This window comes from Rousettus aegyptiacus, unplaced genomic scaffold (assembly GCF_014176215.1).
Source record: "Rousettus aegyptiacus isolate mRouAeg1 unplaced genomic scaffold, mRouAeg1.p scaffold_m13_p_2, whole genome shotgun sequence".
In the NCBI taxonomy this organism is placed as follows: Eukaryota; Metazoa; Chordata; class Mammalia; order Chiroptera; family Pteropodidae; genus Rousettus; species Rousettus aegyptiacus.
This window is the reverse complement of record NW_023416295.1, coordinates 163,702,059-163,729,321: the sequence shown is the minus strand read 5'-3', so window position 1 is coordinate 163,729,321 and position 27,263 is coordinate 163,702,059. Positions and strand designations below refer to the sequence as shown.

Here is a 27,263-nt window from a genome sequence, read left to right as displayed (position 1 = left end):
TTAGGTGGCACACTGCACCGGCTGCCACAGGCCCTCAACTCTAAAGGGGATTATATGGGGTGGAGGTGGGGAGGTAAGCAAGCCCAGCTGACTCTGTAAGAGCAGGAAGCACACCTGCTGGTTCCCTGCTATATTTCTAGCACTTAGTACAGAACCTGCCACACAGCAAGCACTCAGTAAACATGCTGGATGAAAAAATGCACCCACCCGATTCTATGCCAGCTGACCCTCTGGTTCTCTGAGAACCTACTATGATCTAGGCACTGAGGAGATTAGGTAGCCAAGGCTGGTGTGAAAACCATGCCTATGGAAGGTTCTTCCTAGAACCCAGCAGAAACAGACAAGCTGTTCATTCATGAAACCAGCAGTTCCAGCCCCGAAATTACAAACTTCTTGAGGAGACGAACCAGACCACACGTCTGTCTTGCGTGGCTGGTTGTGAGGCCCAGCACGCACTGGACAGTGTTCCTCCCATGCTGGGGACACGTAAATCTCACAGAATCCAAAGTTCTGAGATCAACATGCGCACTTCCTACTTGCCTTGGAACTCGGGACGTCAAACTTTTGGTGTCGGTACCCTTTACACTTGTAGATAACTCTTGCGGACCCCAAAGAACTTGTGTTTATATGGAGTATAGCTATCATTATTTATCTCGGAAATTAAAACAGACACATTTAAAAAAATATTTATTCTCTTAAATTAATAATAAACCCATTACGTATCAACGTAACATAATTTAATTAAAATAACTATATTTTCCAAAAGAAATATATAGTGAGAAGGTTGGCATTATTTTTCATTTTTTAAGTTTTTCATGTCTGGTTTAATAAAAGACAGCTAGCTTCTCATATTTGTTTCTTCATTCAGTTTATTTTGATATATGCTGTTTTGGTAGAAATATGTAAGAAACCCTATCTCACAAAGACAAATTGTAAAAAAAGAAAGAAGAAATATTTAATAGGTTTTTTCAGATATCCTTCTCTGATACAATGCCAAAATTCAACAAGCAGTAGTTGATTAAAAGTTAACTGCAACATGGATTCTGAAACCATGTGGATGAGCTTTTCATATTCTATCACATTAAAATCCACTGGTCTATCTTACACTTCGAATGGATCTTTTACCTATGAATGACTTTGTAGGATCATATATTGATCATTCAAAAAATATTTATTCACTAAGTTATACAGATATTCCAAATGTTGACACATTTCAGTACACAATATCAAAAAAATTACATTCATAAATATTACTTTGAAATGACAGGCTCACTTTGTACATTTTGGAGGAAATGTCTGCCAAATACCCCCAGTCTGAATAACTAGAGTTTGACTATCAATCATTCATTCAGGTAGATATGGTGTTCCATTAAAAAAAAAAAAAAAAGCAGCTAGTGCAGTTTGCAACTCGAACTATTAATTCCACAAGTGCTTTTCCTTGAGACAAACATTACACTGCATGCAGCAAAAACACTTCATGCATACTTCCCTCATTACATAGAATATTAAATATATGTATGCTCAAAGGGATGAGATTGAACAACGTTAATCATTTTTACTATTTCATCAACAATAGTTCTAAGTAAAATTGACATTTCCTTATGTTGTGATTGTGCGGCGGTGAAGACTACATATGAACTAGTCTAGTGTGATGCCCTGCCTTGCTTGATTCATGCGAAGACACGAGCAGTTTTACCCACCATTGCTTCTGCACCATCAGTGAAAATGTCAGAACAGTAAAATGGTAAATAACATCTTAACATGATCATGAAAATAGTTTTGACCTTGAGGATCCCCAAAGGTCACAGGTGCCCTCAGAGGTCTGCAGACCACACTTTGAGAATTGCTGCCTTCCTCTATAAATCCTGGTCCGTCTCTGCAAGCTGCCCCAGTCCCGGACTGTAAGTGGGCATGAGAAAGAAGACAGCTTCTTACGTGTGAGGAAGCAACAAGTGAGGACGCAGAGGAGCATTGGCTCCCTCACCTAGCAAGAGGCTCCCATCCTTCAACTACGGGAGCTGGTTCTAGTCAATCCTCTCCCAACTCCCATACTTTAGGTTTTCTTAGGCAGGACTTTAGCAGGGCGTGAGGGGGAGCTCCCAGCATGATTTATAAGACATATGGCCACTTTCACAGTAAAGGGAAGGAGCGTCCTGTTGGATTAGTGTTACCAGAATTAAAATTTCGAAGTAGGTGATGTTTGCCTTCACTGACCTCCCATCCGCCTCTGGTACCCTTGTCAAACTCCGTGCCTTCTGACTCATGCCCCTGGAGCTCCATCTTGCCCACCCTCTCTCAGTGTTACCTCCCTTATTTTCCCATCCTTAACAAACATGTTCATCTGTTTTATATTATTCATTTAATCAGTTTATTATGTGTGTGTGTTTTTCTAATTCACACCAAGCTACAGGTGATTTAACTCTCTCAGGAAAAGTTATATTTGTAAAAGGCTACCTTTTGGCCCTTATGAAATTTTAGCGATTGGGATTTCCTTCCATAGACTATGGAGAGTTTAGGGGCAAAAGCCTTCCTTGATGGAGGATTAGCAAGGTCATGCTAGGGAAGACAGACAACATGGTATTATGGAAAAAACATAGACTTTGGGATTAGACAGGCCTGTGTCTAAATTATAGAGCCACTACTTAATAAAACTTTAGGGAAGTTATTTGACTTCTCTGGGGCTCAATTTCCTCGTCTGTAAAATGTGGATAATATCTTCCTTGTAGGTTCTTATAAGGATTAATGACTTTATATAAACTCAGCATCATCCCTATGAAACAGTTGATAAGTGGCCACTACTACCTGATTCTCTCTGTATTAGGGAATCTGTCTTTAGAAGCATGAAATAACAGTTTCCTGTCCCTCAATTACCAAATGTCTCCTGACCCTACAAATGAGCTTTCTGTCGCAATTACCATGTCTCTCTCTGAGTCTCTTCCCTGTTGCTTTATCCTTTTGGAGACCAGGCTGAGACTATAAATACCCAGGACTCTGCTTCCCCAAGCTACTAGGCATGAAGGTAACCTAAGCTTCCTGGTCTGGAAATGATGATGCTGGGTACTTGACCAGATTCCTAATAATGTTTGACCAATGAGTCTAATGAGTCTTTGGGCTTTCCGACCCATGAACAAAACACATGCTCACCTTGGTCCTAGGAAGAGGCTTTCTGTTTAACTCCACCAATCCTTCTCTGGGATTTCTAGCCACATGCAACTATTTCCCAATGGCCCCTTTTGTGGCTCTTTATTCCTACTGGTCTTTATATGTTCTTGCCACAATTTCTTAATGCATTTCAATTTATATTTAATTCAAGTAGTTTTTGGTATGGCTTGCCAGAAAGTGAGACAAATTTGCAAAAAATAATAAAGTTACTATAAAACCAGCAACTACTGTATCTATAGCTAGACTCAAAGTTAATAAGAAGAATGATTTCAACAACAGGAAACTCAGAGTAATAATACCAAGGCTATTAACTAGGTAAAAACTAAAAGTAAATAAAACTCACCCTAGGGGAATGCCCCATCTAAATGGTCAAACAAGGACTCAACTGATGAGAACTCACTAAACAATAGAAACCTCAAGGAAGAAAAAATAAAAGCCAGAAAGAATAGATTACATAAAGTGTATAGTCAATAGATATAATTTACATATTAAACAGAATCTTACCTGCCTGATCAAGTTCGAGCAAAAAATAAGGAACACGCATTGACTTAAATAACTTCTTTACCTGGAAGAAGTTGAAAAACAAGAGGAGAATGTCAGAAAACAATGGTATTAACCAAAAGAAGAGTCTTTTATCCAGCTTTCTTAGTTTCCTCCTCAATCCACTTCTCCTTTGGAAATTTTCCAGTTCATTTTTACGTAACCCACGAGATTCTCCCTGTTCACAGTAATGCTATTTAAAAGAGTATTTGAAGTCTCTTGATTCTATTCTATTTTCAATGATTCACCTGTATGGATGGCTTCATAAAATATATTTTGCATGTTTTAGTGACTCAGTGGACTCCACCATAAAATGGGCTTAATGCTAACCATGTTTTAAAAGCCATTGGAATACTTAATGTTTCTAAAAACATTACATGGCAACCCTGAGGAAAAACCATATCCTACAATAGTCAAAGTATTATTTATTTTTTGGCCCAGTAACCTTTAACCAACAAATCAGTTACAAAATCAATATGCTCAAGATTATACAAATTATACTGATAAAAAAAAATTTACTTGAAGGATAAGAGTTACTTTTGTCAAATTTATACCATTAAAAAAATAACATTTGTTACTGATAAAAGACTTTAAAGTGACATTTACATACCATTCACAAACAGCCTGTCATTAATTCTTCAGGGAAGTTTAAAACCACCTTCCTTTGGCTTATACAATAAAATGAAAAGGCCAGAGTAGCTTGTAGTTCACAGCAATCACCAATCAAAGGAATGCATTCCTGAACCATTCTGATTTCAGGACTAAAACAGTAGGCTTCCCACTGTACAGAGGAACCTTGGGAGATTTCTATCATTGGTGCAGGACCAAATACAACATTTCTACACTCCTTTGGACAGTTCATTCACACAAGTTCCTTCCTCTCACACTCCTTTGGACAGTATCCATGCCCAAGTGTGAATTCCATTCCCCCTGGCAACACACATTTAAAAAGATAAGAAATCTCTTGAAACCTGATGGGATAAGTACAGAGGACAGGGCAGGAAAGCTACAGCTGGGAGACCCCCCTGCGTAAAAGTCAATCCATGTTCCAACGCTCATTTTCTAAGACTAAAAATAAAATGTTCATACACATATCAAATCATGGGCTCATTCCCTGACCTCTTCATTTTATAAATAAACCATTTGAAGTTTGTTACCAAAACAAACAAACAAAAAAATGAGTTTTCCAGATTTAGAGAGTAAATCCCAAAAGCAGCCCCTAAAAGTAAATATCAAACTTTGATAATACGTGAATGTAAGAAACCTACTCTCTAGATTCCAAAGTACACATGATTCCACTTCAAGAACCTATTTTGTAGGTAATTTTAGCTCTGATTAAACGTTAGCATTGTTCCACAGGACAAGATTAAAGATCTGTATTGAACAGCAGAAGTGCCAGTTTCTAGAGTATCCTTATTGAGAAAAGTAGAGATGGTAAACTTTGCCTGTAAAACAGACACATTATTGAGAAACAGCAGTGGATCTGGATATCAACCAATAAATAAGCCATAATGAGACATTGATGGCTAATTCCAAACTGCCCACTGACAGATCTACAAAGAACAAATACCACATTTTCCGAAAAGGTTGAGAGATTTTATCTTTGCACTTTAAATCCACTTTTCATAGTAAGATGCATTCGAAGTACACATGGTAATGAGTTACGCAACAAGCAAAAAACTAATGTAGAAGTTAATTTTTTTGTGGCTATCTCTCAACTTGCATTAATTGAAATTACATTACTCATCCCAGAGAGAAATATGAATTAATCAGACCAAGTACAAATGAGTTTCTCCATTCTCATTTACTCACATCACAACTGTTAAACGAGATGATAAAATCAAAACTAAAGGAAATAACCTGGGTAAATTCACTTAACGGTAATTTTAAAAAAACTAACGTAAATAGCCAAGTATATACGTTACACCTCCACAGAAGAAAATAGTTTTTACTAGGAGAAGCACCTAACCATCCTTCATGACCAAAAATATTAAAAAATTAATTTCCATGTCAATTGGTACAAATCCAAAAATAGCTTTTAGGTTATATATTTGGAAAAGCTAAGGCACTGATATTTATCAAGGTAAAACCAGAGGATGTTTGTCTAGAAGACTTGGCATATCCAGGAGGTATTCAGATAAAGACATTAAATAAGGTTGCCGGGATAACTATACATTTTAATAAAATAATTATGCAAATACCTGACACGAGTTTTATAGGAAAAGTCGATCATTCCAAGAGTACATTTAATTTAAAAAAAAAAAAAAGGCCAGGCTTTGCTTTTTCAGAGATAAGGAGGAGAGCTGGGAAATGAAGTGACTAGAATTCAGGGATAAGATAGTAGGGATGAGAGTAATTACAGGTCAACTAGATCTGTGAGATCTGGGATTGCAGGGAAGAGGAAAGCGAACTGCCTGTCATTAGCAGCAATCCTGACCACACTGGCCCAACCCTTCATTGCAAAATGAGCGCAGGGTCAAAACTGGAGCAGTCCAATTCTTTTGAGTGTTTTAAAATATAAGTTAAAGTGACCGTATCGTGCCTGGCACATAGTGGGCACTCAGATGGTAGCTATCGTTAATATAAGTGTTTACTATCGGCTTCCAAAAGCTTTCACATAGATCTGAAATCATTTGGGCCTCATAATAAAGCCGTGCATTTAACAAGTATAGTAGATGAGGTGGCACTGTCAACCTTACTTTGTTGTTGGGGAAACTGAGAGTTACAGAATGAGAACTGAGATCCTTTAACTCCATGTGTTCCTTCTACCAAACCATACCACCATGAGCACGGAGCTTTGAAAAAAAGAGGCTAGACTGTGAAAAGGAACCACTCTTGAACAGGATTAATTGTACTTGGAACAGAGTCAGATATTTGTTGAGCCTCTTTATTGATGGAAGCAAGATTACCATCTAAGGTTTTAAATCCTGATAAGAAAACTGTAAAATCAAGTACTTCTATTATTTTATTTTTTTTGGTAGTCCTATTTGACGAACACTTATATAGCATTTACTATGTGCCAGGCACATTCTATGGCTTTCATAAATATTAATGAATTTAATCCTCACCACAAATTTATGAGATAGGTACAATTATTATGCATCTTTTATAAGTGAGGAAACTGAGGCACAGCAGGTAAATAACTTAACCAAGATCACATGCCTAATAAGTCACAGGGCCAAGATCCAAACTCTGACTTCAGAGTCTTGGCTCTTAACCATTTTTGGTAACAGATAAGTCAAACCGGTAGTTTCAAAGCTAAAAGGAATCTCAATAATCAACTAGTCTAAGCCATTCATTTTACAGCTGAAACAAACAAACATGTCCTCAGAAGTGGACAAGATCACCAGAGCTATATAATTAGCCCCCAAAGCCAAGAATTACATAGCAGATTTCTAATACTCAGCCCTCTTCTAAATGCTCTAACATTTACTGCCTACGCTAACCTTTTAGAATTTAGCAGAGGTTCTCTTAGATCCTTTTTCTTTTTAAGCCTCTATTTTGCCTTCTCAATTCGACTAAATCCCTAGGGATGGCACTTGTGTCTCCTGTCTCTTTGCAACCCTATACCCAATAGAATGTCCTATAGAAAAGGCACCCCAGTGGCATTAGTAGGGAAGGAGCCCCAGGTGGCAAAGACGCACACTGTGTTCAGCGAGAAACAAAGATGAAAAGTTCTGCCTGCTTAAGTGTTTCCATTGCTTGCCTGCCTTTCCTTTTTCTGACTTGGAACAATAGAGAAAACACACACACACACACACACACACACACACACACACACACACTCACACTCACACACTCACTCACTCTAAAAAAACCTCTCTCTTCATAAGGCTTCCAGAGTAAAAAGGCTTCTGAATTAACCCTCCCTGAGAGATGGAAAGTAAAAGATAGACAAGCTGAGATAAAATCACACTTAATAAATTACTCTACATGTGAACCTGGACAAGATGGCCACTTATGTTTACTTAAGAGTCCCCTGTGTCTAGTCCCAGAGCTATGATTTAAAGCTAAAATTCCGTGACATTTGAATGCCCTCAATCCTCCCACAAAGCACTAGAACAGGTTTGTCTTTCTTTTCTCACTTCTAATCTTGGTTAAATCAGGGCGGATTAAACCAATCTTCCCAGTGGCTATGATCACTAAGCTCTTCTCTCTGCCTATCCAAGACTAAGAACCAAGTTAGAAAGCACAGTTTATTTTTTGTGAAGCCATTTTCCCCATAACAAACCAGAGCATAAAGAGATACTTATCAAACTTTAGGACTACCCTAAATAAGGGCCCTTTAGGAAATATTCCCTATAGACAAGCCTAAAAGAGCAGCAAATCACCTGGTTTGGCAAATCCCCCACCCTAACTTTTCCCTGACCCTGACCTTGGCTGCCTGCAAACATCTGGTACTTTGCAAAAGCTCAGAAAAAGATGACTCGAGCAATATTTTGTTCTCAAGTCAATACTCCCCAAGTTACACCATACATTCCCCTTACTAAGGGAAAATCAGGTTATTTACATCTGACCTCAAAAGTCATTCAAATTTCTATAATTCCACAACTTTTCACCATCCATTGAGGTTCAAGCCTTACCTCAGTGCAGTATGTGCATGAAGACTTACTGAAGATGACCACAGGGTGGCTGTCTATATAGGCCCGCAGCTGGGCTCTGGGGTCTATGAAGGTGGTGCCGGTGGATCCTGAGGGGCCACTCACACCAGTGGCTGGGTTTTTTGGTAAAGTTTGGCAAGGGAGATGATGCTGAGCTAGAAGTAATGGAAGCAAAGACAGTAATTACCAGAAAGAAAAACAAGATGATGAATTTTCTAATATTAGGCTCACTCCAAAAGCCTTACAATTTTAGCCCCAAGGGCCAAAAGGAGGAACCTGAGGAAGGACTCTAACGTGGATGATACATTTAGTTCTGTCATCTGACTGGAGACTTTGGGCAACTCACTCAATATTCCCAACTTATTTGGTCATAAAGATTTGTTCTCAGGGAATCCCGACAAATGATATAGCAAGAGTCTGAACCATCCCTGGAGGCAGGAGAATAAATAACAGGTTCTGGACATCAAGAGCCACATTTTACCCCACCCTCGCTCTCCACTGTGGTTTAAAGGCAGAGAGGCCAAAATTCAGACATTATGTCCCCTGCTCAGAGTCTTAGGAGTAGACAACTCAAACCAAGGTTCACTTTTTTTTCTCCAATGAACTCCTGGTTAAGCAGACATGGGATCTTCGGGCCACAGACACAGCAAGATTAAAACAAACAAACAAACAAACATAAACCTTCTTCAAACTCTGTTTCCTCCCCAGGATTTTGCTGCAGCCCAATCAGGCACCATGACAAACATGGCCCACCTTCATGGCATGCTACCCCACATGACAGCACTGTTATCTTGGGCATGATCACCAGCCAAAACCACTGAGAGATTGCTGCCTCCGACTTGTAAATGTTTTAAACTAGCTATCTTCTTCAGGGCCTAGACACAAACCAAACTCAATCTTACCCTCATTACTTGCCCCATAAGTGACTTCCTCTCATTTCTGCTTATCTAAGACCTACCTAGTCTTAAGACTTCAATCTCATCCTCTTCATTGTTGATATTCATGTCTACCCAGAACTAGACAGGGAATTAACGTTTGTGTGCATCATCTCATTTAATCCTTACAAGGATACCATTAAGTTGGTAGTGCTACCATCACCCCCATTTTACAAATGAGGAAACAGACTCAGAGAGGTTAAGCAGCTCCCCTCAAGGTTACACAGCCTGCAGTAAGTGATGGAGCCAGGATTCAAATCTAGGTTAGAATTCTCTAGAACCCACACTTTTAAAAAATGACTTTGTTGACATGTAATTCACATACCATAGAATTTAGCAACTGAAAGTGTACAAATTCAATGGTATTAGCATATTCACAGTTGTGCGACCATCAGCAGCACAACGAACTTTAGAACATTTTTATTACCCCCAAAAAGAAACCCTGTCCTAGTTAGAAGTCACTCCCTTTTCCCCGCTACAAGCCCCGCCTCTCCCACTTCTAGCAACTACTAATCTATTTTTTGAAATCGTATAATATGTACTCTTTTGCGCTTGGCTTCTTTCACTTCATATAATATTTCAGAGTTCAACCATGCTACAGCATGTCTCAGTGCTTCATTTTTTTTATCACTAAATAATAGTCCATTGTATAGGGTCATCATATTTTCCTTATCTATTCATCAGTCAATGGACATTTGGGTCGTTTCCACTTTTCGGCTCTTGTGACTAGAACTGCTATGAACAGTCACATACAGGTTTTTGCTTGAACATCTGTTTTCAGTTCTATGGAGTAAATAACAACTGGGAGTGGGTTTGTTGGGTCAAGTTAAATCTTTTAATGAACCACCGCCCCTTTATAAGGCTGTGACACCATTTTACGTTACCACCAGCAATGTGTGAGGGGTCCCAATTTCTCCAAATCCTCGCCAACACTTATTATCTGTCTTTTTTATTCTAGCCATCCTAGTTTCATGAGCACACACGTGTGCGTATATTTTAAATGTTTACTGGTGATTCTAATGCACACTCCTAATTAAGATCTGTTGGACTAAAGCAACACGACACATGACTACAACCCATGACACTTCAAAAAATTTTAATTAAACTCTGGTTTTCATTCTCTCTTTTCCATTTTGCTTATTTTAGAAGGCAACATGGAAATAAGGATTCTTAGGGGTAATAGTTCATGGAAAGAGAATCACAGAATGTCAGCATGGGAAAGATATTTGGGGTCACTAGGCCAACCTATTCATTCTCCTGATGAGGAAACTGAGGTCCAGATAGCTAATTAATTGGTGTTGGAGTCAAGGTTGCCACACAAACCTCCTAATTTCATTATGCTTACCGACTCCTTTGACTTCATAGGATGACTAACTCTTAAAGAAGGTTACAGTTCATTACATAACATCTATGCTGAGGGAACCACCCACCTATTAAGCTCCATATGTGCCAATACACAAAACACAATATTCAGGGCCATTATAGGGAAAGGATTATCTTCTGTAATCAGAAAGAGTTGCAATCTGACTGAAAAGAGGCTGTTCACCAAAAAAATAAACAAATAGATGGATAGATATACAAATAGATAGACAGATACGGATAGATAAAGAATAAAAGATTACCCAACTAACACAAAAGGCAAATAAAATTTAATTTATAAATTTATCATTTGTTTTTAAATTTCCCCTGTAAATTCTGAAATAAAACTTGAAGCAGCATTCAAAGAAATATATTAAGTAAATGTCGCAAGAATAGCACAGAACCAGGTGAACAGAAAAACTCAAATAAAATTGTAATGATAAGTTTCTTCTATTTTGCCCCAACTCTTCTGCCTCAGATCAATTTCTAATATTTAGATCCATGAAGTACCTACTGTTCACTGGTAAAAACTCAAACTAACGGGTAAAAATAAAATATGCTCCATAGTTACATTTACAAAAATAAACATAGACATCAATAAGAGATTGAATAGCTCCAAAATAGACAACTACAGAATAATTTATGATAAAAAGGTATCATAAAGCAATAAACAGAGAATATATTTTTTAAAAAGAGTATGGTAATATGGCTTGATAATATGGGGGAAAAAAGTTTTTTCACTTATCTCTTACTAGATAACAAAGTATGTCAAATGGAATCTTTTCCAGCCCTCTAATGAGGCAATAACTTCCTAAGCGTAGAAGAAAATACAAAAGAAAAGAGCAACGAGTTGTACTGCAAAATAATTATAGTAGTAGTAGTAGTAGTAGTAGTAGTAGTAGTAGTAGTAGTAGTAGCAGCAGCAGCAGCAGCAGGAGGAGCAGTAGTAGCAGTAGTAGCAGTAGCTGTAATATTTTTTAAGGCAAAAGAGCAGCCTAGGGAAAGTTTTTACATAAAAAAAAAAGAACAAAACAAAAGAACTCAAGCAAATTGGTTAGAGAACAGCGGGACCACAAATGATAAAATGAATAAAGGACAGGAACAGCTAAATCAGTAAGAAAATAGCAAACCTAGAATAAAAAGGCTGGTTTATTTTACTTTTATTTCATGATCAGAAGTGCAGGTTAAAGCAATGAAGTGTGATTTCTTACATATTAAAAACAAAAACCTCGAGTGCTGGCAAGCGTACACTGAGGTGAGTCCGTGGACGTAGCGGGTGTAATATGAACTAATGTTATTCTTTTAGAAAACTATTTGACAGTGTGGAGCAAAAACCACTGACACGGCCGTACCTTTTAACCTGGTACTCTTACTTGTGCAACCTCTAAAAAAAAAAAATAGAAAATAATGAAAATGTTATATTGACAAAAATGACCCCCACCTCCTAGTCTTCTCATAGAAAAAGCTTTCTGTAGTTCTTATTACTATAACCAGCATCACCTAGGTAAAGGGGAAATTTCCAAGTCCCTTTTCAATGAGAGTTTTAGAGCTTTGGGATTAATCGTGTTAACGTCCCATAAAGCCCAACTGAACGAAAGAGGCCGCTGGCCTAACTAGCAATGGAATATGTCCGTCACCTTTGTAGGGACAGAAACAAAGTCATATCTAGTCTCAGCTGCCTTTCTCCCTCCAAAGACTAAGTTGCAAACAGATCCTATCCCTGCTCTTCAGCCTGCTTCAGCCCTACTTCCAATCGTTGATCTCTTTTTATCTAATTATTACCAACAGTTTCATTACAATAACATTGGTTATAGTAAATAAATAAGTAAACAATCAAATAAATAAATAAATATAAATAAATAAAAGGAAGCAGTAGATGTCCAACATTAGGGGAATGGCTAAATTATAGTAGCTCTCTTATTTTTCAGTAATTTAAATGGCTGCATTCTATTCAAGATCTCAATGATATGACAATGGCAAATCCTATGTACCCTAGTCATTTAAGTTATAATGGCATGATAGGATTATATATGGTTTTTCCTTTCTTGTATTTCTCAAACTTAAAGAAAAAATTATTTTGGCAAAACATCATAACCACAAATCGCAGCATATGATCCTTACTTAGATCTTGGATACAAAAAATTTGGGGAGATAATTCAGTAAATTTTAATACAGACCTATATTGGATGATATTATTTTATCAATCATAAGTCCACTGAGTTTATGTAGACAAATATTTGTTTTTAGGAGACAGGTTGAAATGTTTATAGGTGACGATCATGATGTCTGCAACTTATTTCAAATGGTTCAGTAAAAATGAGTTGGGGTTGGGAAGAGAGATTGGGACGGGGGAGATGTAAGGAAGGAAAATAAAACAAATGTAGCAAAATATGAGCCTTGTCAAGGGATTATTCATCATGTTATTCTTTCAGTTTTTCTGTTGACTCGGTGAATTGCTGGATTGCTGAGGTAGTAACTTTCAGAACTTTTCTGTAGAGACCATTTGTGGGGAAAGGTTGGCTCACTCATCTCACTCCATCTCTGTCAGCCATGTTTCTGCACGGAGGCTGGTTTGAGTTTGAAAAACTCCGGAAGTTGTAAGTCAGTCAAACCTGTGTACTTGAATCTGTAGCTAATAAGGAATCTCTGGGACTGATTTCTTGCTTTCTTTTGTTCAGGCACAACCCCAAGACTTTTCTGATGCAACATAAACATCTCTAAACATAGTTTCCTAGATCAGTGACCCTCAAAATGTGGTAGGCACACCTTTGGGGGGTCCCTGAGGTTAAAACTATTTTTATAGTAATAGGATGTTCTTTGCTTTTTTCACCGTTGGGTCCTTAGTAACAGTTATGAGTAAAGGGGTCCTGAGATAAACATTTGAAAACCACCAACACTGACATTTTGAAAAGTTTAAAAGAAAGAATATGTGAAAAGTAGGGTTTCCATAGCAGCTAAAATATTACATAGGATTTCCAAATACATATATATATTCTTTTGTAACCAAAGTAAGTAAACACACATTGGCTTCTCTTCCAAAGCACCCAAGACTAACTGGAACAGGGTGGTCCTTCAGTCTAGGCCTCTCTTTAAAAGAAAATTGGTTTTTTTGTTGTTGCGCGTTCTAATTCCATGCCACTTAAAACAAAATACAACAAAAAGAAAAAAAGAAAAAAAAGATGTAGCTTGATTCCTACTAAGGAATAGTGTCATCAATGTCCCTTCTTTTTTTGATCCTTACACACGTCAGGAGGCTACAAAGGCCCGTGTTTCTATATTGCAGTCACGAGAACAAGAAAACAGCCGAAGATCATTATTAGAGTTGACTGATTAGACTTTTGAAAGGACCAGGTCAAGGTTCTCAAAAGATGAAAGAAGTGACCTTCAAATGAAGTGAACTTCAAAGCTGGGAAAATGGGGAGGGGGGAGCGGCAAAGCGGACCCCAGCAAAAGAAAGCGAAATGGCTAGGTTCAACACACATTAAAACTGCCACTTGTTAGTGCATGAATTTTTGCCTTTAATAAGCAACATGATCACTTCAAATGTGATGATAAAAATTTTATAACACTCCACTCTGCCTGCTGTCATCACTTTCTGGTTTGTCGGTCTGGCACATGCATGTTTTTACTGTTGCCTGGAGTTAAAAGCATCTGGACTGCAAGAGGTCAGAAGAAATCAAGGATTTCTGCAGATCCCAGCTCTTAATGACACTTTTTATTCAGCTCAGGGGCAAAGAGTTTGCAAACACACTGCCACATCAGATATCTTTTTAACAAATTGATAATTTTAATAGTATTTTATTCAACACGCAAGATATGTGGAATATTATTATTCGGGTCTAACGAGACTCCATCTAATAAGAAGTTATTCCATAAAAAACCTAAGAGTGGGGAAGCTTAAATGGGGAAGCATGACATGATCTATAAAGCAAAGAAGACAAGATAATTTTATGTGCTTTGTAAAGTCTGCAGAGCATGAGACACGCTGAAAAATAGAACAGAAGTATTTATGGAAACACAAAGAAGAAAGACTAAAGATTCCTTAAAGGATATGGCGATGACTCTCTGATGCTGAATATAATAAATGCATCTTAGATTTAGTACTATTAATTTACCAAATTGAAATAAAACACTGGAATGGCTTTTTAGCCTTAAATGAGGTTTTTAATTCTTACAAAGAACTTGTCATACGAAGTACTCAGGTTCAAAGCAAGTTGCTACAAAAAGGCCTACGACATCCTAATTATAGCTCTTCTTGCATCTCTTTCAAAGGAGCCTCATTAGAAGGTTAAAATTAAACCTAGATTGTGTTGCAGGCCCTAGCCTAAAAGGAATTTCCCATTTGCCTCACTCCACAGTTGTATCCTAATATGAATTTTTTTTTTTTTTTTTTTTTGCCACGTACAGGATTCAATGGTTATATGAGTCTGAGAACACACATTTGAAAGGAAATATCTCTTCCCCCCAAGGACTGGTATATGGAATGATTTATGCTGGGGGAAACTATGCCAGAAGTTCAAGTGTACTGTTGTCACTGGAAGCTGACTCTGTGTAGGGGCAGGGTGGGGTTAGTCTTGGTTTACAAGACTACTCAGCCCAAAGATTATTCTGTTACCTTTAGAATTTACCACAGGGACTTTGGAAGCATTACTGAAGGACCAATTAGTAAGAAAAAAATACCCAATTTCTTTCCGCCAAGCTGTTAAATTTCATATTAATACTGCTAATAAGAAAATAATTTTAAAGGTATACTAAAAAGCTTTTTAAAAATCAGAAACATAAAAAGTATAACAAATGTTACATGAAAGAATAAAATTTAAAAGATTTCCTTAGTTTATCACCTTTTAAAAATGACTTAAGAAATGAGATTTTTCTTATCCTTGGCTTATTAATGCCCTCTAAACTTCAACTGTGATGTGAGATTTGGTCTAGATACATTCAAAATTTCTACAAATAACTTTTCTGGACATAAGGCATATACATGAAAAAAATGGAGGTGCCACTTTATTTAAAATACCCACTATAAAACCTAAATTATAGTCATTTAAATATAACAGGAATCTGAGGAAATTGACTAAACTGATCTCTCATATACATAACCCTACTAAATAACAATTAAGAACTAACTAAAAACCTCTCACCAACACTAGACCATTAATTCTCAGAATTTCACTAAACATGCTTTGAACATATATACAAAAATATTTTGTCTTTTGTATTCTTTGTTACCTAGAGTGTTAAGACTAGTCAATAAACGGAATAATCAGAGTACATTAAAACATCCAGCCAACATGATCAACATTGGGGTTTTAAAGCAACTGTCTCAGTCTTCATTAGTGAATTCCAGCTCTTTTATAAAAGGTTTAGAAATAAAAGATAAGGTTATACTGTATTTGAACAGATTTTCTTTAACCCCAGAGTTTAAGAAAAAACTATGGCAGCAGGGGTATTTAGAAGTCCCTTTGATTCAGCAACATTTACACACACACACACACACACACACACACACACACAAAGGGAAAAAAAACGTATTAAAAGATACTCTACCAATTTGCACAATCTTGTTCAGAAAATACAAGGAGAGGGACCATTCTCCACCTCATTTTATAAGGCCAGTATAACCCCAATAGACTAAAAAAAAAAAAAAAAGGTACAAGATAACTATAGACCAATATCCCTCATAAACAAAGATGTGAAATTTCTCAACAAAATAATGGCAAATTGAATCTATCAATATATTAAAAGAATAATACACTATAAACTAGTGGGGTCTATCCTGAGAATGCAAGGCTGGTTCAATAGTCAAGAATCAATCAATGTGATCTACAATATTAACAGTCTAAAAAGAAAAACCACATGATCAATTGTATGCCAACAAATTAGATACCCTACACGAAACAGACGAATTCCTAGAAAGATGTGACCACCCAATCTAGCTCAAGAAGAAATAAAAATCGGCATAGACCTACAACAAGTAAAGAGATGGAACAAGTAATCCAAAAACTTCCCTTAAAGAAAAGCTCAGACTCAAATGCCTTCATTAGTGCTTTCTACCAGACATTTAAAGCAGTATTAACACCAATTCTTCACAAACTCTCCCAAAAAATAGAAGAGGAGAGAACACTTCCCAACTATTTTATGAGACTACTATTACCCTGACACTGAAACCAGACAAAGACGTCACATGGAAAGAAAAACACAGACCAATATCCCCTATAAACACAGACACAAAAATCCTCTGCAAAGTATTAGCAAACCAAATCCAGCGACATATAGAAATGAGTATATACCATAACCAAGTGGAATTTATCCAAGGGTAAACTTTGCATAGGTTGATTTAACAAGAAAAATCAATTGATGCAATATCTTATATTAATAGGACAAAAAGTAATGATCATCTCAATAGATGCACAAAAAACATTTGACAAAATTCAATACCCTTTCATGATAAATATACTCAACAAACTATGAATAGAAGGGAACTTTCTCAACCTATGAAAAGACTATCTATGAAAAACTCCAGCAAACATCATACTTATTGGTCAAAAAATTGAATGCTTTCCCCTAAGATCAGGAATAAGATAAAGTTATCTGCTCTTGCCGCTTCTGTTCAACATTATACTGGAGATTTTAGCCAGAGCAATTAGGAAAAGAAATAAAATTAAAGGTGTCCAAGTTGGAAAGGAAGAAAACTATCAATATTCATAGATAACACAATTCTGTATGTAGAAAATCCACAAAAATATACACACACCTCTTAGAATGAATAAGCAAGTTTGTATGATACAAGATTAAAATTCAAAAATCAATTCTTTTTCCTTATATTAGCAATGAGCAACCTGAAAATAAAATTAGGCAAGCATTTCAATTTATAATAGCCTCAAAAAGAATAAAGTACTTATGAAAAAGTTTAACAAAAAAAAGTGTAAGATATGTACATTGGAAACTACAAAACATAGTTAAAAGAAATTAAAGAACTAAATAAATGGAAACACATTTCAAAGTCACTTACTGGAAGACTTAATATTGTTAAAACGGCAGTATTTCTCAAGTTAATGTATAGATTCAACGCAATCTGTACCAAAATCCCAGCCATCATTTTTGTAGAAATTGACAAGCTGATCCTAAAATTTACAGGGAAATGCAAGGATTGTCATGTGAATTGTCAAAACAACCTTGAAAAAGAGAAACAAAGTAGGAAGACTCACACTTCTTAATTCCAAAAGTCATTACAAATCAATAGTAATCAAAGTAGTGCAATACTAGCATATGGATAGGCATATGGATCAATACAATAAAATTAAGACTCCAGAAATAAACTATTATATTGATTTCTGACAAAGGTGTCAAGACAATTCAATGGGGAAAAACTCTCTTTTCAACAAATGATGCTGAGACAACTAGATATCCAACTAAATACCCATGAAGGTGGACACTTTCCTTAGAGCATATAAAAAAAAATAACTCAAGATATATCGTAGAACTAAACATAAGAACTAAAACTATAAAACTTAGAAAAAAACATACTAGTAAATCTTTGTGACACTGGATGGTTTCCAAGATACAACACCAAAAGCACAAGCAACAAAAGGAAACGATAGATTAATTGGACTTCATCAGAATTAAAAAGTTTTGTGCATCACAGGACACCATCAAGTGACATTAAAAATCAACACACAGAGTGGGAAAAAATATCTGCAAATCATATATCTGACAAAGAACCCGTATCTAGAATATATAAAAAACACAACTCACAATAAAAAGACAAATAGCCTAATTATAAAATGAGGAAAAGATTTGGCCATTTTTCCAAAGAAGATACACAAAATACTCAATAAGCACGTGAAAAGATAAAAAATGTACTTGAATTTATGCAAATTCCTCTACTCAAAATCTTTTTCAAATGTGGTGAAGACATTATTTTGGATCTTAATATATTTATTATTTTAAAGCAAGTTTTTTCCTGCTATCTCAGAAGTTTCTGACTTGCCCATATAAAATGACATGAATCAGTTAAAATTTTAGTAGTTATTCAGGTATGCATTCCAGCAGCCAAGACCGGAAAAAAGACATGTCTTAGATAATACATATGAAATTATCTTGTATATTGTGGAACCCTATTAAAATGCTAGGTATTTTTATTTGGAAATTATCATATTTCCTATGCATGTAAGGACTCGATGTTAAATTTTTCTGGAAGACAGATCTCTAGAATTTTAGAGCTGAAAAGGACTTAATGTTTATCCATTCACTTTATTTTGCAAATGAGAAAAACAAGGCCCAGCAGTGCAATGGCTTATTTAAGATCACAAAGCTAGTTGTTGGTACAACAAGCTAGAATTCTATTCCCTTGATTCTAATTCTCTTTCCACTCTATCTCAAGTGACTTGTAGAGCTGTAATCTGAGCAAGTAGCTCTCGGATATAATAGGAACTACCTATAACGAAGGTCCATTATTGGGGACCAACCTTAGAAGCTAAGTTGTTTTATATTAGGCTCTTCCAATTTAAGGTTATGTCTCAGGGACATGATTGAACTGTGGACATGAGTGAGAAAGGGATTTCACTCTGCTTTTCAGGCAGGCTCACTGAACCCCCAGCATTCAGTATTCATCACCAAGGTTGGGCATTTTTTGCTGCATTCGAGATTTCTATGACTCATTTTCAGTCTACTTGTCCCTAAATATAAGGTTAAACTATGCTGAATATGCTTCGTTTCCCATTGTTTCCAGGTACTAGCATTCCTTCAAGATCCTTTAATTCAATTGCTTGTTTTCGTGGGAACACAATGCTTTACTTTCACGTCTTATGAGGGGGTGGAGGGATACAGATTCCCATTAGTCTGGAAATGGCTAATTAATCTATTAAATGAGGCAGTATGCACAGTGGTTAAGACCATCAGCTCTCTGGGTGAGAATCTGAGCACCACTACTTACTAGTTATATGCCCCTTACATCTCGGTGCCCCGTTTTCCCCATTTGGTTGTTGCAGTGATTAAATGAGGTAATACAATGTCAAGTACTCCGCACAGCGCCTAGATCATAATGAGCACGTGATAAATATTACTGTTTTTTATAAAAAGCCTTAGAAGTTACACGTTATTCTAGAAAACAACTCAGAAGGGCATGTTCACTCAGCTCCCCAACACTTACACCACCACCTAACTCGTAGATGATGCTAAGTGTTGAATGTGCAAATGTAACCTAATTTACAAGACTACATTAGGAGTTAACTCCTCTTTCAAAAAATTGCATTACTGGGAACTACAACATGCCATATGGGATGTTGGAAATACCGTTTCTTCTCCCTCTTGACAAGGGCATTTCCACCTGCTTGTGACGCCCCATTGCTAGGATTCCCAAAGAGTCAGAGGCAAGAGAATTAGAGAAAAGAAGTTATCAAAGGGAAACACGGGCTCCTCGATTGATGACCAGTAGGAGAGAAAAGCCAACAGAAGAGGATAACTTGACTCACTTCCTTTAGTGTGCCATGCAGTGTCCCGAACAGGAAATTCAATTCTCAACAAGGCATCCATGCCCTGGGAACTCACTCAGTCTAGTAGAATACATGACACAATACACTATATGTCATAACAGAAGTGGGAAGGGCCACCGCTGTCCACGAAGGATGACATTCGCTCTACTCGGAGAATCACAAAACTCTCATCTGGACGAGGTCTTTGATGGGTAAGGAGAACTTTCCAGCAAAGAGGAGAGACGAGAGGATTCCAGGTCCAAGAAACCAAACATTCAGGAACAAGAAGTGACAACACCTGGCAAGGTCAGGAAACTACTGCACCAAATGCAAGAGGGGAGGGCTTAAGCAGAGGCCTGAACCTGCCAAAGGCAGTTTGTGCGTGAAAGAAGGTTCACCTGCAGTTACAGCATTAATCTGCTCTATTAAGAATGATTAGTAATCTGTGTCTGTGCAAAAAGAAAACATCTCAGATACAATTCTCTTTAAATCGACCTTCTCCTCTGCCCGTACCCAGAGTCACATAAGCTGATTTAGCTTTGTTATTGTTGTTGTTTTAGTAAATACAATCGATACTCCTTAGCGAGCCGGCTCCTCCACTAAAATCAGCTGCCAGACACACACACTGCCTCGGGCTTCCCTCCTCTCCAGTCCCTACCTTTAGCTGCCTCTTGGTGATACGAGAGCTTTCACTGATTGTTCCCTGTGCTTGGACTGAGGGGCAAACCCCAGTTCAGCTTTCCTTCCATTCTGCTCTGGCCTGGTCACCCCTCTTGCCCAACCAGGTCGGCCTGACCAAATCCTGAGGACTGTATTCCCAGTTTGGTAGGTCCTATCACATCTAGAAAGATACCACGGAACCCTGTTGCAAATGGGTACAAGGAAACCATGCTTCCTGCTCTCCCAACACAAGAATCGTTTAGCTCAGTATTATATTTCTGAAGAATCTCATTCTGGGGCAGGTCGCTCGCTGCCTTTTGAGCTATAGTTCCTTCCACCTCACCTTCTCCTTTGATCTCATGGCACACATAAAAGAAAAAAAAAAATCTAGCTCTCACTCCAATAGGTAAGATTACTTCCATAAACCTAAAACAAACATGATAACCAAGAGTACTGTGCCCACTTCAAAATAAATCTTTGCAATAAAGCAGTCAATGAAACAATTATTAACTGGATACAGAGAGGAACAAACCGTCAATGTGCTCACAGGACACTGTGCTCACTACTTGAAAAAGTAGTCAAATTTGGGTGGTACATTTTAAGGAAGAACCAGCTTACAATGCCACTAAAGAAGTGACCAATAATTCCAAGATAATCATAATTATTGTGGAATATCCACGATTTTAAGAAAAGGTATCCAAAACCTAGAAATAAAAGGATGACAATTTCCTTTCAAGGTCATACTGGGGCATTAACAAGCCCACTCAAGGATCATTTGATTCTCTAAGAAAATGTACCTGCACCTGACTTTGTTAGAGTCCAGACACAGAAGTTTCATGTTAACTTGCACATTTCTGCACATTTCAAAGGTTACAGTTTTATTGCCCTGTAGGACATTAATTAGTTTTGTAACTATCAGCAAATTCAATTCAGCATTTCTTTGACTGATTAAGTCTCTACGCCTTGAATTCTCCTTTAAATCAGCTTTACCACTTTACTGATTCCTTCATTTATTAATGAGTTTAATAAATTTTCATACATGTCCATGTTGTACAAAATTCATGTTGTCAACTTTTTGAAAACCATATTTGACAACAGTCATTACATTGCTCACTCAGTCACTTCTCTGCTCGTATTGCTTTCTAAGAAAAAAATGTTTTCTGCCCTGGCCTGGCCACTTCTATACATTCAAAAGGCAACATTTTTTTTTTTTTTAATGTACACCAACTTGACATTATTCTACACATTTACAGGCCATAATTATCTGCAATCATATCTTGTTTGGCCCTTACTGTTTTAATTGAATTATTACTGACATTCGCAAACTGGAAGACGTCACGAAAATAATAAATATGAATTTCTAGTTTCTCTCGAAAAATGAGAAAGTCTGGCAACACGAGATTCATCCTCCCAGTCCATGGAAGCGAAACTAAGTGCACTTACCCCTTCCAGAGCATTCTTTCCTCATTTCGTCCCAGTCTCCACCAGTTCCTATTGTTTACCACCCGCCTGTCCCTGTAGATATTTGAGTATTCAACTCCTCAACCATGGCCCCTCCAATTCTTCTCCTAACAAGTGGTTGCTCAGTCTATTTCACTTCCCATCACCTGCTCAGCTCAGTTTATCTTCTAGCAGACACTGACATCTGAAGTGTGTTTGTGTGTGTGTGTATACACAGCTCAGAGATGTACACGCACACTCAATTGTGGCCCCCCCCCCAAAAAAAACCTTTTACGTATTAATTGAAAGTTGGTAACACACATATAAGGCATTCTTGACACACTTGAACATTGAGAGCTGAAAACCCCTGCACTATCACTTAATGTTATAGGTAACATTGTTTTTAACATCAAACAGTGATTTACATCCATGTACATGTAGACTGGTTTCTGCCAGCAAAATAGAGCTCTGAGCTAAAGACGATATAAAGAACATTTATGAAACATTCAATGACATTCTATAAAAGTTTTTTTTAAAAAAACATGCAGATTAATCCCTTCTTTCACAGACTTAATCCAACTGTAAAGCTAAAATACACTTTAAAAAAAAGACTAAATAATTTAAAAGCTTTAAATACTCAGTACACATTAATACCAAGAAGTGAAGTATGAAGTATGATGATCCCAAATAATGAGCAGACTTTTATTTGAATTATCTGGTTACCACAGGCTAAAAACAAGTTTTCTCTTGAATCATCTAATAAAGCATGTAATATTAAATTCTAGTTGCAGATTCCAGAATGACCTTCGGTTGTACACTACAGTGTTCCATTTCCTTTACTTCTGATTCACCTTATCAGCCTCAGAGATCTGCAGGCTACCTCCACCCAAGCCTCACCCCATTACTGAGGACAGAAGCCTGGCTAGGAAAAGGTGGATTGACTCTGATCCAAACATCTCACTGCCAAGCTCTCAAACCCTGGTTGCAACAGAATCACCTGGAGCACCAAAAGTGCTGATTCCTGACCCAATACCCTAAGCCTGATGTAGTAGGTCTGGGGTGGAGACCAGAAAAATGAGCTTTTAACCTACACACCCCCGCCTCTTATGTAATTAATTCTCTTGCAGGTGGACTTAGGCCCACACTTTGAGAAACATCGTCATCTCACCTCACTGGAGAACCTGGTCATCGTTAATAACATCAGCTTTTGGAAAATTCCTCATATATAAGAAATTGCCCTTTGCTATGTGGACCATATGGATACATTCGTTGAATCCCAACTCTCTCTAAGGCAGTGTGCCCTGGACTGTGGGAGATAAAATAATGAACACATTCCTGAGCCTCAAAAATCCTGCAGGAAAAAAATAAGTGTTTGCAAGTTAATTAAAATAGAATGGAATCTGTTTCAGGGCAGAAATGCACATTAAAACTCTAAGCACCAGAAGTTAATTCCTTCCGCTGTTCTTCCCCAGTATCTTGTACCCATTTGCCTTTATGATTACACATGATGACACTACATTTTCCATGTCAATCCTCTCCACTGGACTGTATGTTCCAGGCCTGAGATCGTGCTTTGTTTGCTCTTGAGTCCCCAGTGTCTAATAAGTAATAAATGCTTGCTCGAAGAGTCATTCGATCAATGCATTCTTCACATTACAACTTGGGCCAAAGGGTGAGAAACCTCACATACGATTCTTGCTGCTCATTTAAGAAATCAGTTTCTTGACACCAACCCACATAATTTTATATTGAGAAGGAGCACAGAATACAGATTAGGTGGTCCAGCATTTCACTAAATTTGATGTGCGGATCATTGGTGGTGCTGAAGGAAGATAGCTTCTAGAATGTTTATAGGTGATACATGAAAGAACATTTTAAATTTCAATAGGATCTATATATGTATGTGCACAGAAAAGTGGGACAAAGCAGTGCTTTCACGGATGAATGCTTAAAACAATGCTAAGTTTACTTCAAAAATTAAATGCAGAACAGGTGAAACTTTTATGCTATTACAAATCAAGAGTAGTGGTGACCCTTGGGAGTAAGAGATGTCAGGGGAACTTCTGGGTACTGAAAATGTTTCTTCACCTGGCTGCACAGGGATGTTCAGTTCGTAAAAATTTAGTAATCTGTATTATGATAATTGTGCTTTTCTAGACATACAGTATACTCCAATTAAAAAGTATTTTTAAAGGTGGATGTAAAAATAGTAAATAAATGGTAGAACATGGATATTGGAAAACGCCTGAAGACAATACGTGAAAGGCAAATTTGGGACACATCAACTCAAACTCCGTGTTATAGATGACACATGTTAAAAAAAAAATTTAACTGAGTAAATTTGAAGATCTAATTGGCTTTAATTAAGTCATTCGGGAAGCATTTCATCTAGCGACTAGAAGGTCACTCCATGAAGTTGTACAAAATGTAAGGTTTTTATACTCAGAAAGAGGGCGGAACTAAGAAGTTAAAAGAGTGGATTATTTCGAGGCAAGGTCACTTCCCCTTAGGGGAAGGCAGAGGGTTTTATCAAGAAGGTTTTACAGGAAGAGAAGTGGAGCAAGGGAGTTATTACTGAAAAAAAAAAAAAAAAGAAAGGATTATTTTTAAGCAGAGACACCTTTTCTTTGGGGGAAAAGAAAGAGAAAGGTTTTTATCATGCAGATTGCCTGTTTCTAAGGTGTGGGAGCGGAAGATGGAGAGGACCCATGTGACAGATTACCTTACTGGTCCTTGGCTAGAAAATTCCAGACTAGTTGATTATGTTTCTGGAAGAGGCTGAAACTGGAATTAGAACAGGTATTAAATCTAGGTTTGGTATCATGGGCTTTCCACATGAGTGATGCCATTTGGGGCCTGTGGTTTCACAGAAGAAATTTAGGTAATGGCCACAAATTAGCGGCTTGACTTGGAGCAGGAGCTGCCCCCAAACTTCTCTCCCATTCTTCCCTTGCCCCAACTGGAGGCCTCAACTCCAGCAGAAGATGAACCCTCGCTCTCTCCAGGATGATCTTACCAGCTGCTCTCCCAGCAAGAATGATCTTCCCCTTCAGGCATCCCTGCCAAATCCTCTCTTCGAGGGGGCTGCCTTCCCCTTAGCTGTTTCTACCGTTGCTCTTAGCTCTTCACTGCATGCTGCCTTGTAACTGAACTGTAAGCCTCTGAGAGACAGATCCTACAGCATCTAACAATTCCATCAATTGGCCGAGTTATTTTTCTGGGTTCCACTTTACACGCCTGTCAAAACCAGTTGAGCGGGACAGTAGAATGGTTACAATCTGCGCTTTGGAGTCAAATCACCTCAGCTTGTCTCCTAGTTCTACCACTGACTGTTTGTGGGCCTTTGGTCAAGTTTCATGACCTCTTTCTGCCTGTTTTCTCTCATCTGTAAAACGGGGGTTATGATAAACCTCTCAAAGTGTCGTTGGTAAAATGAAACGAGATTATCTACGTAAAGTGCTTAAAAGTGTCTAGTAACTGTTAGCTATTATTATCCTTTCTGCAAAGTGGACAAAATATAAGCACCTTTTTCATTTCCAAGAGTCATTGAAGGAATAAAGTAGGATAGTAGTGTGGGAAACGTGCCTAAGATTCAAAGGGAAGAAGGGAAGATTGGTCTAAGCTTCCCGATGGCGGAGGAGGGTGTGTGGGAGGGAGTACGTGGGCCCCACCTGGGACCTACGCCGCCGTCAGGATCTCCAGCGGACCAGGCCCAAAGTGCCCTTTGGCCCTTCACCTTCTTTGATTTGGGGTTGTCACCCTCCGCCCAATTTTTGAATTTCTGAAATGTCCCTCCCTGGCCAAGTTAGAAGTGTGGCCCCTTCCCTTCTAATATTCCTTGTGAAACGTGGTGCTTGTAATAAGATACATCGTCACTAAACCGTGGGCAAAAAAAACCCGAATGGTCATTCCCTCTGGTTTTGTATCGGAACCGTCTTGGGGCAGGTGCGGCAGGCACATTCCTCCCTCAACCTCCTACCTCTCTGAGGGCCACCTGGCCGGGCCGGCCCCTTGTCCGGCCTCCAGCCTCCATTTCTTTGAGTAAACGCGGGGAGGTCGCGTGTCTCCTCCACCAGAGCCTGCCCAGGGCAGGGACCCCCCGGCTCGGTGCACGTCGGGCCCGCGACCACGGCGAACTGCGGAGCAACGTGGCGCTGTCGCCCCCCGTCGTGGGTCGGCGCGGGCGGTCCAGAGGGCGCTCGAGGCCCGATCGCAGCCCGCGCCGTCGGGCCGCGCCTTCCTTCTCGGTCGTACCTGGAGAACCGCAGCCCTGGCCGCTCTGGCCTCCGGCCTGCAGCTCAGGCTGTTCGGCCGCCCGCACCGCCTTGCTCTTCCCGCAGCCCATGGCGTGCGAGGTCCGGTGAGGCCTCGCGGGGTGAGAGGCCCCGCGCGGGCGCCGCGCGCCCCCTGCTGGCCGGGGGCGGCGCGGGCGGCGCTACCGGATTTCCACCCTCTCTGCAGCTTGTGGATTTTTTTTAACGTTAAAACGTACTCCCTAAAGATAAGCAGGAAAATGCACTGTGGAAAGAGAAAATAAAAAGTATCATCCACAATCTTATCCTGCAAACTGCTATTGCTGTGTTTACTACTTTTTCCAGTTTTTTCCCCCAGTGCAGTTTCACACCCAACTTTTCGAAAGTTCATGTTAAGCCACTTCATTCTTACGAAAGACCTACCTTAGTACCTGTTTTCACTAACGGAAAGAAATCCAAAGAGGATTTTCACTTTTACCAAAAGCAAAAAAAAAAAAAAAAAAAAGCGCTCAGCGTGGTGTTTAGCAGTCAGTTTTACAGAGGCAGTGTGAGTCCCCAGCACGGAGACAGGTTCTGCCAAGCTCTGTCCTTGGGAACTGACATTTAGCACCTCGGCAGTGTGGCTTTGAACTCTGTGAGCATATGTGCTTTCTCTCGCTGTATTCTGTGCATTCCTGCTTGTATTATCATGTTAGTGTTGTTTTAGGTTTTGTGTGTTAGTTGCGATGATCTGGTAGGGTACGGGGGCGGGGGTCTGGGAATGCTCATAATCTTTTCCCTGTCAGTTAATGGTAATTGCTTCTTTGCTTTATGCCATTTCAGCTGACAAAAAGTTTCCTA

The 27,263-nt window shown here is 38.4% G+C and overlaps 1 protein-coding gene across 1 annotated transcript; it reads right to left on the bottom strand.

Annotated features, from left to right (window-relative positions):
- On the bottom strand, positions 1-26,527 carry LOC107501138 (thioredoxin reductase 1, cytoplasmic-like). The gene is made up of 4 exons (XM_036235878.1): positions 26,425-26,527; positions 8,286-8,458; positions 3,667-3,727; positions 1-155 (listed from the first exon to the last, which is right to left on the bottom strand). The coding sequence occupies exons 1-4, from the start codon at positions 26,513-26,515 to the stop codon at positions 1-3; spliced, it is 480 nt and encodes a 159-aa protein (XP_036091771.1). The 5' UTR covers positions 26,516-26,527.
- Positions 26,528-27,263: the final 736 nt, after the last annotated feature.